The 15,634-nt window shown below is 45.5% G+C and overlaps 1 protein-coding gene across 3 annotated transcripts in view; it reads left to right on the top strand.

Moving 5' to 3' along the window:
• The window catches only part of KIAA2012 (KIAA2012 ortholog), a 401,298-nt gene that overhangs the window by 344,059 nt on the left and 41,605 nt on the right, over positions 1-15,634 (top strand). For all 3 annotated transcript variants that reach the window (XM_069733571.1, XM_069733572.1, XM_069733570.1), the window contains 3 exons: positions 2,296-2,392; positions 11,577-11,733; positions 13,502-13,643. In XM_069733571.1, coding sequence (XP_069589672.1) covers positions 2,296-2,392; positions 11,577-11,733; positions 13,502-13,643 — 396 coding nt within the window. The remainder of the gene's footprint in view (positions 1-2,295; positions 2,393-11,576; positions 11,734-13,501; positions 13,644-15,634) is intronic.

Below are 15,634 nucleotides of genomic sequence, written 5' to 3' on the forward strand. Positions count from 1 at the left end.
TCCTTTCTGACCTCGGACGGTATAGTACATTGGATGGCAGTACCCCCGCTTTGATGTGAGCTCCGGCGGTGAGCCCACCTCAAAGCCGGGACATGTCAGCTGTTTTGAACAGCTGACATGTGCCCGCAATAGGCGCGGGAGGAATCGCGATCTACCCGTGCCTATTAACTAGTTAAACGCCACTGTCAAACTCTGACAGCGGCATTTAATAAGCGATTCTGGCCATCCGGCCAGAAATGCGTATGTCGGGGACCCCCGTCACGTGATCGGGGGTCATCGGTGCATCAGCATGACAACCAGAGATCTCCTTGAGACGTCTATGGTTGTTGATGCTGGATTGCTGTGAGCGCCACCCTGTGGTCGGCGCTCATAGCAATGCAGCATTTAAGCTACATAGAGGCAATCTGAGTAGCGCCTCTACAGTATGTAGCAGACCCGATCAAGTTGTGGCAGCTTCTAGCCTCCCATGGAGGTTATTGAAGCATGCCAAAAGTAAAAAAAAATGTTTTTAAAAATATGAAAAAAATAAAAAAATATGAAAGTTTAAATCAACAATCAAGTTTAAATTGAGACGCTACGGGCATCGGAATTTTTTTTTTGGGGGGGCAAAGTTTGGAATTTTTTTCACCACTTAGATAAAAAAGAACTTAGACATGTTTGGTGTCTATGAACTCATAATAACCTGGAGAATCAAAATGGCAGGTTAATTTTAGCATTTAGCGAGCCTAGCAAAAAAGCCAAACAAAAAACCAGTGTGTGATTGCAATTTTTTTTGCAATTTCACCGCACTTGGAATTTTTTTCCCGTTTTTTAGTACACAACATGATAAAACCAATGGTGCCCTTCAAAAGTAGAACTCGTCCCGCAAAAAATAAGCCCTCACATGGCCATATTGATGGAAAAATAAAAAAGTTAAGGCTCTGGGAAGGAGGGGAGCAAAAAACAAAAAAAAAAAAAAAAAAAGCTCCGGGGTTAAGGAGTTTAAATACCATGTTGTTCTGAGGAACTATTTATTTTTTTCCATAGCTCTACAAACCTGCCCTGTCAACTGAATGGTTATACAGCCATTTGGAGTATAAAAGATAAACACATTTGGCACCATTTTATTTCAATTAAAAACATGTATTTTTGCTAAAAATAATTTTTGTAATAGGGACTTCTTAGAAATATTAGACTGTTTAGCTTCTGCAGCCTCTACTATGTGTATCACTGTAGTACTTAGCAGACTGTCAGGCAGTTTGTCTGGAGGCACGGTTTGTAATCGCTCTCCTTCTGTATAATCTTCTTAGCTGATATGTGACCAAAACAAAGTTCAACATTCAGCTGGTCTTAAATCAGCTTAAAAAGAAGGCTGCTCAGGAGAATTGAGATAAGTGTTACAGACCTTGCTGTCAGAACAAGCTTGGATCAACAATTAACTTATTCTGCTGTCTGATCTGTACAGTGATAGACAGTAAGCAGCTGTAAGACACCCTAAAGGTAACGTCACACTAGACGATATCGCTAGCGATCCGTGACGTTGCAGCGTCCTCGCTAGCGATATCGTCCAGTGTGACGCGCAGCAGCGATCAGGCCCCTGCTGTGCTGTCGCTGGTCGGGGAAGAAAGTCCAGAACTTTATTTCGTCGCTGGACTCCCCGCAGACATCGCTGAATCGGCGTGTGTGACACCGATTCAGCAATGTCTTCACTGGTAACCAGGGTAAACATCGGGTAACTAAGCGCAGGGCCGCGCTTAGTAACCCGATGTTTACCCTGGTTACCATCCTAAAAGTAAAAAAAAACAAACACTACATACTTACCTACAGCCGTCTGTCCTCCAGCGCTGTGCTCTGCACTCCTCCTGCTCTGGCTGTGAGCGTCGGTCAGCCGGAAAGCAGAGCGGTGACGTCACCGCTCTGCTTTCCGGCCGCTGTGCTCACACAGACAGTACAGGAGGAGTGCAGAGCACAGCGCTGGAGGACAGACGGCTGTAGGTAAGTATGTAGTGTTTGGTTTTTTTTACTTTTAGGATGGTAACCAGGGTAAACATCGGGTTACTAAGCGCGGCCCTGCGCTTAGTTACCCGATGTTTACCCTGGTTACCGGCATCGTTGGTCGCTGGAGAGCGGTCTGTGTGACAGCTCTCCAGCGACCAAACAGCGACGCTGCAGCGATCCGGATCGTTGTCGGTATCGCTGCAGCGTCGCTAAGTGTGACGGTACCTTTAGTCAAAGATGCTTTTTAGTTAAAAACTATAAAAGTATGAAGAACTCTGCTGGCATTTAACTTACTTGTCCTGGAATTTCCTTTAACAGGCTCTGAAAAACGACCAAACCAAAAACCTAAGAATTCAGAAATTACGAAGACCCAAAATTCAAAGCTCAGGGGTAAAAATGAGAATAATCCTGAAATGTGAGTAAACTTCCTGCAATCATTTGTCATTTTTATATTTATTATATCTATTAGGAATGATAGCAATCTGATATCATATCCTATCTTATCTCATAGATCCGCAGTTTTCAGATAAAATTGTTACATATTTTAAATCTACCATACAATTGTCTAAAGGTCACTTCCGTCTGTCTGTCCTTCTGTCTGTCACGGATATTCATTGGTCGAGGCCTCTGTCTGTCATGGAATCCAAGTCGCTGATTGGTCGTGGCAAAACTGCCACGACCAATCAGCGACAGGCACAGTCCGGAAGAAAATGGCCGCTCCTTACACCCCGCAGTCAGTGTCCGGCATCCGCATACTCCCCTCCGGTCAGCGCTCACACAGGGTTAATGGCAGCGTTGACCACGGTGTAACGCACTCGGTTAATGCTGCTATTAACCCTGTGTGACCAACTTTTTACTATTTATGCTGCCTATGCAGCATGAATAGTAAAGATAACTAATGTTAAAAAATAATTTAAAAAAATACTCACCATACTCACCATCCGGATCGAAGCGACCGGTTACCGATGCTCCTCGCGACGCCCCAGTGACCGCTCCATGCATTGCGGTCTCGCGATGATGACGTGCGGTCTCACAAGACCGCTACATTATCATCTTGCGACACCGCAATGCACTCTTCAGACCGGAGCGCGCGAGGAGCATCAGTAACCGGCCGCTTCGATCCGGAGGCTCCAGATGGTGAGTATGTAACTATTTTTATTTTAATTCTTTTTTTTTTTAACAGGGATATCGTGCATACTACGTGACTGTGCTGTATACTACGTGACTGGGCAGTATACTACGTGTCTGTGCTGTATACTACGTGGCTCTGTGCTGTATACTATGTGGCTGGGCAATATACTATGTGGCTGGGCAATATACTATGTGGCTGGGCAATATACTATGTGGCTGGGCAATATACTACGTGGCTGGGCAATATACTATGTGGCTGGGCAATATACTACGTGGCTGGGCAATATACTACGTGGCTGGGCAATATACTATGTGGCTGGGCAATATACTATGTGGCTGGGCAATATACTACGTGGCTGGGCAATATACTACGTGGCTGGGCAATATACTACGTGGCTGGGCAATATACTACGTGGCTGGGCAATATACTATGTGACTGGGCAACATACTACGTGGCTGGGCAATATACTACGTAGCTGGGCAATATACTACGTGGCTGGGCAATATACTACGTGGCTGGGCAATATACTACATAGCTGGGCAATATACTACGTGGCTGGGCAATATACTACGTGGCTGGGCAATATACTACGTAGCTGGGCAATATACTACGTCGCTGGGCAATATACTACGTGGCTGGGCAATATACTACGTGGCTGGGCAATATACTACGTGGACATGCATATTCTAGAATACCCGATGCGTTAGAATCGGGCCACCATCTAGTATCTTATAATAAGGAATAGACCATACAGCATTCTCTTTTACCATTAGTAGACACAATGAACTAGAAGAGGAGGCTGCACTGGGCTGGGAATAGAGTTTCAGTGACAGAGGGTCGAGATCTACCATAGTTCTTCAGCCTCATTTTCATATCAATTCAAATGCTGATTTCTCAGTAATGGAGGAGGGGACTGGCCACGTAAAGGTATTGCTGGACTTGTCTGCGAAAGAAATACCCACTGATATGAATAGTTTGGGGGTGAAATCCTACTGACAGATTCCCTTTAGGATATGCTCACGAGAGAACCTGGCCGACTATGCTATACTTGGCTCAAACTCTATCAGAGAATAATCCCAGTGTCATCTTAGTGTGATCTGATTATCTCTCATAAGAGGTCCGACGCACAGGTGCAGAGAAGATGGAAAGCCTAATTTCTCTATCTTATCGATTGTCTCTGTGAGCATAAGTTGGACTGCACTTGTATGACATCCAAGTGCAGTCTGATGTTTCACATGCTCTCATAGATTTGTATTGGTGCTCATGATCTGAATATCAGATGCACTGAATTGGCATGAGAAAATAATTCCATATCTGCACTGTCTCATAGTATAACATTGGGCCATGTGTTACCCAATAAAATATCAGAGAGCATTTGGCCGTGTTTGTGAGTCGCCCGCCAGGGCCTAGGGGTACTCGGTACCGGGTCTGGTCATTGTTAAAGGGGAGGTCACGGTGGTGGCGACCCGGTCCGTGGCCCTGGGCGCCCAAGTAAAAGGGGAACAGTCTTTAAAGGGGATGTGAAAATAATAAAAGTTCATGAGGCCACCTGTGGTTCTCGGTCAAGAGTGACCGATGCTGCTTAAAGGGGTCCTCTGGGGATCATGGTGCTGCAGCAAAGATGGTTTCACTTCCCACAGGTGAAGTGGGGTCCCCAGGGCTCCCGGTGTGTTTGGCCAGAGCGGTGTGGTGCCAGAATAAACAAAGGACACGGGGTTGCAATGTCTTTAGCTGGTTTACTGTTGGTAGTCAGTTTCAGTCCAGGGTACTGGCAACAGGTGACGGTGGAGTCCAGGCAGCCTGGAAACGGATTGAACCCCTTTGGTCAGGTCAGATTGGGGGCCTTTCACTATGCACTGAATATTAGTCCCTTGCTGCCTGCGGCTTTCTGGCAAGGTCCTCTTTCTCTTCTGTCCTGGGACAGTACCTGCATGGTAGGCAACTCGAGCCATTTCCTTGGGGTCTCTTTTCACGGTGACTTCGGGCTCTGGTTGTTGCTGTACCTCAGGTGTAATGTGGGCAAGTCACTTTCAATTTCCTGCCCTCCGGTTCTGCCGTTGGACTTGTAGTTCCTCACAGCCTTGGGCTCCCGGTGCCCAGTTTCTGTGCTCTAGCTTAGAGGGAGCCCACTCGCAGCTCTCCTCTAGCTCCTGACTTCTCCTGTGCTCCTTCTCTGTTCCTTGTCTGCACCAGACTCACTAACTCCTCCTCCGGACCAGAATGTACAGTACAGATCAAAAGTTTGGACACACCTTCTCATTTAAAGATTTTTCTGTATTTTCATGACTATGAAAATTGTAAATTCACACTGAAGGCATCAAAACTATGAATTAACACATGTGGAATTATATACTTAACAAAAAAGTGTGAATCAACTGAAAATATGTCTTATATTCTAGGTTCTTCAAAGTAGCCACCTTTTGCTTTGATGACTGCTTTGCATACTCTTGGCATTCTCTTGATGAGCTTCAAGAGGTAGTCACCAGGAATGGTCTTCCAACAATCTTGAAGGAGTTCCCAGAGATGCTTAGCACTTGTTGGCCCTTTTGCCTTCACTCTGTGGTCCAGCTCACCCCAAACCATCTCGATTGGGTTCAGGTCTGGTGACTGTGGAGGCCAGGTCATTTGGCGTAGCACCCCATCACTCTCCTTCTTGGTCAAATAGCCCTTACACAGCCTGGAGGTGTGTTTGGGGTTATTGTCCTGTTGAAAAATAAATGATGGTCCAACTAAACGCAAACCGGATGGAATAGCATGCCGCTGCAAGATGCTGTGGTAGCCATGCTGGTTCAGTATGCCTTCAATTTTGAATAAATCCCCAACAGTGTCACCAGCAAAGTACCCCCACACCATCACACCTCCTCCTCCATGCTTCACGGTGGGAACCAGGCATGTAGAGTCCATCCGTTCACCTTTTCTGCGTCGCACAAAGACACGGTGGTTGGAACCAAAGATATCAAATTTGGACTCATCAGACCAAAGCACAGATTTCCACTGGTCTAATGTCCATTCCTTGTGTTCTTTAGCCCAAACAAGTCTCTTCTGCTTGTTGCCTGTCCTTAGCAGTGGTTTCCTAGCAGCTATTTTACCATGAAGGCCTGCTGCACAAAGTCTCCTCTTAACAGTTGTTGTAGAGATGTGTCTGCTGCTAGAACTCTGCGTGGCATTGACCTGGTCTCTTATCTGAGCTGCTGTTAACCTGTGATTTCTGAGGCTGGTGTCTCGGATAAACTTATCCTCAGAAGCAGAGGTGACTCTTTGTCTTCCTTTCCTGGGGCAGTCCTCATGTGAGCCAGTTTCTTTGTGGCGCTTGATGGTTTTTGCCACTGTGTTGTGAATTCCGCTCTTGGGCTCCCTCCGGTGGTTGTAAGTAGCATTTTTGTGAGTTCTGCTCTTTGGCTCCCTCCTGTGGTTTTGAGTGGTATGGCTGCTTCTTGGATTTAGCTTCAGCAGCTGTTTTCACTGATCGTCTTTCTGGCTCAGCTATATTAGTCTGGCCTTATCCCTCATTCAATGCCAGTTGTCAATTGTTCCTGCCTGGAGTCATTGCTCTTAGGACTTTCCTGACACTCTGACCAGTTCATCAAAGCTAAGTCTGCTTGTCCTTTTGCGGTTCTCTTGTTGTGGACTTTGTTGTTCAGCACTTTCTTTGTTTTTGTTCATTTGTCCAGCTTTTCAGTATGGATCTATTCAGTTAAATTGGAAGCTCTGGGCAGCAGAGTTTGCCCTCCGGACCTTTAGTCAGGTGTGGAGATTTTTGCATTTCTCTGCGGTGGACTTTTTCTAGTTTTTTTTACTGACCGCACAGCGTTCTGTTCTGTACTATTTCTATTTAGCTAGAAGTGGCCTCCTGTGCTAAATCTTGTTTCATACTACGTATGTCATTTCCTTCTCCTCTCACAGTCATTATTTGTGGGGGCTAATCTATCCTTTGGGGATTTTCTCTGAGGCAAGATAGTTTTCCTGCTTCTATCTTTAGGGGTAGTTAGCTCTTAGGCTGTGGCGAGATGCCTAGGCCGAGTTAGGAGCATTCCACGGCTACTTCTACTGTTGTGTTGAGCTTAGGGACTGCGGTCAGTATAGTTGCCACCTGCTCAGAGCTAGACGCATGTCGCTCCCTAATCACCAGATCATAACACCACTGCACTTGGGGACACTTTCAAAGTTTTTCCAATTTTTCAGACTGACTGACCTTCATTTCTTAAAGTAATGATGGCCACTCGTTTTTCTTTACTTCGCTGCTTTTTTCTTGCCATAATACAAATTCTAACAGTTGTAGGGATTTCACTCACTCAGGTGCGACTGCTGACACTCAGGAGGCATGTTCCTTTAAAAGTTCACAGGGTTTATTGCTTCATAAACCACATGGCAAAAATAACAGAAAACAAATAGCCTTTGGCTCAGGGAAGAAAAGCAAGTGTCCAGTCCTTCAGGCTCAGTCCTGGAGCCTTAAAACACTCAGGAGGGTTTCACCTCCTCACATATCTGCTGTGTAAAGCATTAGCCTGTCTTATATAGAGCTAACCACACCCAGGAACCAATCACATGATTAGACATGTGGTCTGACATCACCACAGGTCCTGAAACACACACATATATATATATATACATGGTTATGTGCAATAAAGAAAACACTCCGGGCTACATCACAGCGACAAACCACCTATGTGACACATACCTCCTGTCGACTACACACCCTTTAGCCATGCTACATACCTCCCCCCTCTGCCTAAAGCCGTGGGGCTTCGCACTTTCCCCCACTAAACAAGGGATTCTTGATAGGGCAACCGCATTACCATGCAGCTTTCCGGCCCTTTGTTCCACATAGAAACTGAAGTCCTGCAGGGCTAACAACCAACGGGTGACACTAGTATTTCTACCCTTTGTTTCCCACATCCATCTAAGTGGGGCATGGTCAGATATTAGTCTGAATTTACGCCCCAGCAGATAGTACCGTAACGTGTCCACCGCCCACTTTATGGCCAAACACTCTTTTTCTATGACTGAGTAGTTCTTCTCAGATGAGAACAGCTTTCTACTCAGAGAATAGGATGCTCCTCCCCATGTAGCTCTTGGGAAAGGACTGCTCCTACCTCAACATCTGAGGCATCTGTCTGAAGAATAAATTCTTTCTTGAAGTCTGGGGCCATCAGAACGGGCTGCTTATATAGAGCCCCTTTCAATTCTTGGAAGGCTGACTCTGTCTCTTCAGACCATTTAACCATCACTGATTTTGTCCCCTTTAGAAGATCAGTCAGAGGCGCAGCCACTGTGGCGAAGTTCGGGATGAACCTCCTGTAATATCCCACGATCCCCAGAAAGGCTTTAACTTGCTTTTTGGAGAGTGGTTTCGGCCATGTTTGGATTACCTCCACTTTCCTGATTTGGGGCTTTATTTCTCCACAACCCATTATATAGCCTAGGTACTTAGCTTCTTCCTTACCCAAGGCACACTTCTTCGGGTTTATTGTAAACCCCGCCTCTCTTAGAGCATCAAACACCGCTTGGATTTTTCCCAGATGATTCTCCCAGTCTGGGCTAAAGATGATAGCTATTCACTATTTCCCGGTGACACCCAGGCCAATAGAACCTCTGCACAACCCGTTCCTGCGTTTTTTCCACCCCTAGGTGTCCACCCAAGATGTGTGAATGGGCCATGTCCAACACCTTCCGTCTATATGGACCCAGCACTACCAACTGCTCTACCAACTCCTCCCTTATTTTCGTGACCCGGTACAACAACTCCCCACTCATCAGAAAATGGGGAAATCTTGTGTCTGCCCCCGGCCCCTGTACCACCCCGTTAATAACTGTAACATTATTAAAGGCTTCCCTCAGAGTGGGGTCCCTATGTTGGGCAGTCCCAAAATTTTCACCGGTTACCTCTAACTCCATATTGTCAGATGCAGGGGAAACTTCCTCCTCATCCCCAAACAGAACACAAAAAGGAAACCTGTCTGTCTCTGGGTGTGGCGACACCCTTCCAGGGTTCATTGGTTCCATACTCTTGCTAGGGAGCTCAGAACCTTTTCCCCACAAATCCCAAAACAAACAGAAATCCCGGCCAATAATTATAGGGTGCAACAAGTCCCGAACTACGCCGACTATATGGGACTCAGTGCCACATGCTGTTTCAATGTCCACCCTGGCCATAGGGTAGTTCTTTGCATCACCATGTATGCATCGCACACCGACCTTCTTTCCCGGGAGCAGGTGGAGAGGAAAAGTGGCCCTCACCAGGGTCACTAAGCTCCCCGAGTCTAACAGCGCCGTTACCGCTTGACCGTTCACCTTTACAGGACACGCTTGAGGTCCCTCGTTGGGTGGATACGCATAGTATGAACTACGGCATCCCATGCTGCAGTCCATCTGCTCAGTGGTCTGGGAACAACGGGCAGCTATATGTCCTGGCTTGTGGCACCTCCAGCAAATAATATCACCCATAGGGACCTTGGGCACCACCTCCCCCGCCCTTTGTGACCTTGGATGCCCCACCCCTTTTTGTGACTAAACTCCCTTTTGGGACCCCCAGTACGGCATGGGCTGCCTCCCGAAAGAGCCTTCCAACCCTTGGTATCTCTCAACCAGTCCGATCAGCTCGTCGGCATTCTGGGGATCACCCTGGGCAACCCAAGTCTGTATAGGCCTCGGGAGGGAATGGACAAACCGATCAATCATCACCCGTTCTACCATCTGTGCAGGTATAGATGACTCTGGCTGCAGCCATTTCTGGACCAGGTGCAACAGGTCAAACATTTGGGAGCGAGGTTGTTTGTCCCGGTGATAGGCCCAGCAGTGAATTTGATGTGCCCTGACAGTCAGTGTCACCCCCAAACGTGCGAGAATCTCGGCTTTCAATTTGTGATACTCCTTGGCATCCTGCAAGGTCAAATCATAGTACGCCTTCTGGGGTTCTCCCGTCAGGTATGGCGCCAGTACCTCTGCCCACTGCTCTGGCGGAAGTTTTTCCCTCTCAGCGACCCTCTCAAACACCATCAGGAAGGCCTCAACATCATCCCCGGGGGTCATTTTCCGCAATGCGTGTCTTACCGTCTTCTGGACGTGGGTGTCATTAGCCAGACCTAGGGTTGGGGTGCTCGTCTTGCCCTGGATGGCGGTTGCCAGAAGCTGCATCTGCTGCCGTTGCTCCTGCTGGCTCTGTTGCATCTGCTGCATCAACAACCAGTTGGTCTCTTGCTGCCTTTGCTCCTGCTGTGGCTGCATCTGGACCAAGTGTTTCAGCAGGTCCTCCATTTTCCCCGGCAATGCTTGCTGGCTTGCAACAGACTTGACCCAGGACATTCAATAATAGATTTACGTCTCCGCTGGGAACGCTGCCCGCATGTCTACCACCAATTGTAGGGATTTCATTCACTCAGGTGCGACGGTTGACACTCAGGAGGCACGTACCTTTAAAAGTTCACAGAGTTTATTGCTTCATAAACCACATGGCAAAAATAACAGAAAACAAATAGCCTTTGGCTCAGGGAAGAAAAGCAAGTGTCCAGTCCTTCAGGCTCAGTCCTGGAGCCTTAACACACTCAGGAGGGTTTCACCTCCACACATATCTGCTGTGTAAAGCATTAGCCTGTCTTATATAGAGCTAGCCACACCCAGAAGCCGATCACATGATTAAACATGTGGTCTGACATCACCACAGGTCCTGAAACACACATATATATATATATATATATATATATATATATATATATACACATGGTTATGTGCAATAAAGAAAACACTCCGGGCTACATCACAGCGACAAGCCACCTATGTAACACATACCTCCCGTTGACTACACACCCTTTAGCCATGCTACACAGTCTATTCAGTAGGACTATTAGCTGTGTATCCACCAGACTTCTGCTCGACACAACTGATGGTCCCAACCCCATTTATAATGCAAGAAATCCCACTTATTAAACCTGACAGGGCACAACTGTGAAGTGAAAACCATTCCCGGTGACTACCTCTTGAATCTCATCAAGAGAATGCCAAGAGTAGGCAAAGCAGTCATCAAAGCAAAAGGTGGCTACTCTGAAGAACCTAGAATATAAGACATATTTTCAGTTGTTTCACACTTTTTTGTTAAGTATATAATTCCACATGTGTTAATTCATAGTTTTGATGCCTTCAGTGTGAATGTACAATTTTCATAGTCATGAAAATACAGAAAAATCTTTAAATGAGGTGTGTCCAAACATTTGGTCTGCACTGTATATTATCTAGGGAAGCTCCCCTGAAAACCAGGTTCAGAGCTCCCCCTTCTGGCCTGGGGTCAGAATCTGTTGAATGGACAGCTTACCTGCCAAAGGGATTCTCCTCGTTTCCGGGCATGGCATCACCCTCCCTGAGAGGAAGGCAATACCACCGTGGTTCCTGAGGTGCCACATTTGCACATCAAGACAGCATTGTGAGCAAGCCCTTAAAGTGTATTTTAAAGAAATCTAAACCAATGTGCTCTTAGTGTTAAAGATGTGGAGAAAGAATCCATTAAGAGGAAAGAGAATGTGCCTGCCATTCCACAAGAGACAGAAGTTAGCCAGGACGACAGCCTCTTAGAAAAGCAGCAATTAACAGAAGAAGAAGAGACTGCACTTCTACAAGAAATCACCAACACCGTGGTCCGTAACCTGTCATCTTTCATTGCTCTATACGCTCTGTGATGTTCCATTTTTCCTCTTCTTGTTGTGTTATGCTGTGCCCGTCGCCCCTCCCTACAGATTTAGAAGTGAATTGGAACTGAGTGTTACTTAGTTGATTTGTTTGTAGACCAGTTGTCAATTAATTCATAAATTTCCATAAAATTACTAGAAGAAACAAGCAACACAGACATTTAAGAGAAAATCGTGTGCCTCAGTGCTTCTTAAAGGGAACCTGTCACCAGGTTCTGGCCAACTAATCTGATAGCAGCATAATGTGGAGACAGAGACCCTGATTCCAACAATGTGTCTCTTACTGGGCTGCTTGCTGCAGATTGGCTAAAATCACTTTTTTATCAGTAGATTACTACTAAAGGACTCTTAAACCTGTTGCCATGAAGTCCTCCATATTCGTGACCTCTGTATAACGCCACCCACACCACTGATTGACAGCTTTCTGTGTACACTGTATATGGTCAGGAAGCTGCCAATTAGTGGTATGGGTGGGTTATACAGGGCTCAGCAATGACTATTAGATTTGCAGCAGGTAAAACAGGAATTTTATATAAACTACAGTCAGCAGCCCACTAAGTGACACGTCGCTGGAATCAGAGGCTCTGCCCCCACATCATGCTGCTCTCAGATGGAGTAGAAAAACCTGATGACAGATTCCCTTTAAACCGTGAGACTGGTTGAGGGATAGATGTAATAGAAGTTTTTATCTTCTGAACAGTCTTTTCTCTAGCTGCAATAGTCTCTATTTTTTAATACAGTTGACATTTTGTACTTATTTTAATGTTATAGCAAGTTCAGGAAGCAAAAAAGGCCAAAACTGATTTTTTTATGTGATCATAGACTTCTGCTACAGATGGTGAGGTCCACAAATTATCAGTCTGGTTAGATGCCAGCAGAAAAAGTTTGGGAAGCCCTAGTCTAGCATTGTTTTTCATGCAAAATATTTACTTTAAAGAGTTAATGTCACTTTAGTTCTTATTTCATAAATCATCAGTACACATGAAAATATGCAACATTGAAATTTATCAGAGAATTCTGACTTTCACCTCCTGAACTGATTTTTCATTATAAAACTTATCAGTTCATGGATAAAGCTGTCTTCAGTAAATACAGACTTTCCCTTTTTAATGAGATAAGAGGTGGCAGTTGGTGCTTATAAAGTTCTATGGAACTTGCAGTAGAATGTCCATGCCTGCCTCTAGATCCTCCCCTCTCCATAGAAATATATGAGCACATACTGTCATCTCCTCACTCTCAATTCAGGGGTAAAATCTTTCTTCACTGAATGCAGATTTTACCCCGAAGTAGAGAATTTTGAGAATGAAAGATCAGTTCAGGAGCAGATGTGTGTAATAACATTTATTAGAAAGGTTCTTGTTATTTTCATGTCACTATTGATTTATTAAATAACAATTAAAACAGTTAGTTATTAAACCAAAATGGCTTGAAAGCAGCAATCTATGCCCCCTGATCTGTAACGTAACATCCCAGAATAGAGGGGGAGCCCTCGGGAGCTGCATCTTCATCATAGTGAATCATTCTAAATAGCACATACGGTGACAACGGAAAACAATACTGTAGAGGTCAGCCTTTTTTGGTTTTGAAGTTATGTTGATGTCAATACCCCTTAAGCCTCTGACTTTCATTGACATGCTGAATAATTTGGGATGTTGATCATTTCACCATTGCTTTCACTTATTTCTGCTTTGATATGGCTAATATTACTGATGTCTAGACAAAAGACGCCACAAAGAGGAAGGGAAAGAAAAAAGCCAAGAGTGAGAAGCCACCAAAACCAGACAAAGATCAGACTTCACCAGCCAGGAAAGTCAATAAGAAAACTGGAGCAGAGCAAGGAAAAGCTGTTTTTGTTGTCGGTAAGGAATTTGTAAAAACACTGAGATATTCAACAGTGGACATCATAAAATGTGGGTATTATGTGGGTATTATGGCTTTCATTCATCTAAGTGAAAATTAAATAACAAATTCTATTTTTTTCTAATGTTGGGTAGTTGCACGAAAGAGAAGTTCCAAACTGATCAAATCTTGTGTCAGTCTTGCAAGTAGCTCTCGTCCAGAAGAAAGCTGACTCTAGCGGCCAGGTATTTGGGTTAGCTACAACGTCTGACCCATGCCACGTGGCATGAGTATACTTAGCCAAGCTAGTTCTGTGGTTCAGAATTTGGAAACTGCTGTCGTCCTCCTATATGGGAATCCGTACTGGTCCCAACACAGAGTCTGCACTGTCAGGCTAGGTCACACCACATTCTGGCATCTTTTTGAAGGTTTCTGTGTGGTGTTTTTTAAATAGATACAATGTTACCTTATGTACATGATGTAATATAATCTGGTTACATCCTATGCCCTTGACTTCTATTGTCCAACAGCCGGACTGTGTTCTTTTAAATGATAGGAAAAGGAACCATCATCATTTTTGTGTCATTTCACATTCTGTCCAAAAATATAATCGGTATGCTTCATCAGGATGCAAAAACATGTTTTTCATGTGGCGTTTATTTTATTTTTAAGTACGGTTTTAATAAGCAAAATGTTCCAGAATCAAAGGCAAAGACAGTGATCTTCAGCACTAAGGACCCAATTCACCAAGCCGGCATTGGTCACGCCGATCTTGATGAGAAGCAGTGCTGGAGTCAGACTCTTAGAGGATGTCTGCATGAACAAGGTATAATCAGGTATAGCGAGATGTAATGAGAGGGAAGGGGTAAGGGAGAGCAGAAAAGAAGAAAAACGAAAACAAAAAGAGAGGGTTGTGGAATAAATCCCAGCAGCACTCATAAGGCAATGAGTAAGGTATATCTTTAAAGGGAACTATAAATGCATATCACATCATGTCAGGGCAACTTGTAGATAGTGAACAGAAGTAAGAATATTTGATCCATGGTGTCCAGGTTGGAACAGCTTTTTCATTTTTATCCAATAAAATGCTGGACAACTTCTCATTAATCATAAATCCGTCCATTATGGAGTTGCATTCCTGTAGGGAACAGATAATTGCTTCAATGAATGTGCAATGGTTTAGTTGGCGGCCAGAAACAAAAAGTAAGAAGTTGAAATTGTGTAAGAGTGAAGTCTGAGACACTGTAATGTAGGGGGGCAAACCTGAGATCACAGAGTAATGTGACAGTAAAGTACCACTACCTCTTTATTTTTTATTTCACCACTGGAGTGGTCCTACTCAGTAGCGTAGCTACCGGGGGGGGGGGGGGGGGCAGAGGGTGCGGGCTCCCCGGGCCCCGGTGCTCTGAGGGGGCCCACCCAGAGCTACGCTACTGCAACTGTATCGGCGCGTGCAGCTCGCCAGTACTTTTACATTCTGTGGCAAAGCAGGGAGAATCGATCTCCCTGCTCTGCCGCCCGGCCGCTATGGGGCCCCTGAGCAGGCGGGGGGGGGGCGGTGCCAGCAGTGGGCCCACCGCCGTCATCAGAAGATCAGCTGTACTGGCATTTAGCCGATACATCTGATCGCATTGATGGGAGAAGGAGCGCTGTCAGGAGATCAGCGGGAGCAGTGCAGGAACCAGGAAGAAGAGAGGTGAGTATTTATTTATTTATATTTTTTTTAATGGGAGCTGCTGCCTTATTACAGGGTCTGACTATGGGGGTGCTGCCTTATTACAGGGTCTGACTATGGGGGTGCTGCCTTATTACAGGGTCTGACTATGGGGGGCTGCCTTATTACAGGGTCTGACTATGGGGGCTGCCTTATTACAGGGTCTGACTATGGGGGGGCTGCCTTATTACAGGGTCTGACTATGGGGGTGCTGCCTTATTACAGGGTCTGACTATGGGGGGGCTGCCTTATTACAGTGTCTGACTATGGGAGCTGCTGCCTTATTACAGGGTCTGA

The sequence above is a fragment of the Ranitomeya imitator genome, chromosome 7 (genome assembly GCF_032444005.1).
Source record: "Ranitomeya imitator isolate aRanImi1 chromosome 7, aRanImi1.pri, whole genome shotgun sequence".
In the NCBI taxonomy this organism is placed as follows: Eukaryota; Metazoa; Chordata; class Amphibia; order Anura; family Dendrobatidae; genus Ranitomeya; species Ranitomeya imitator.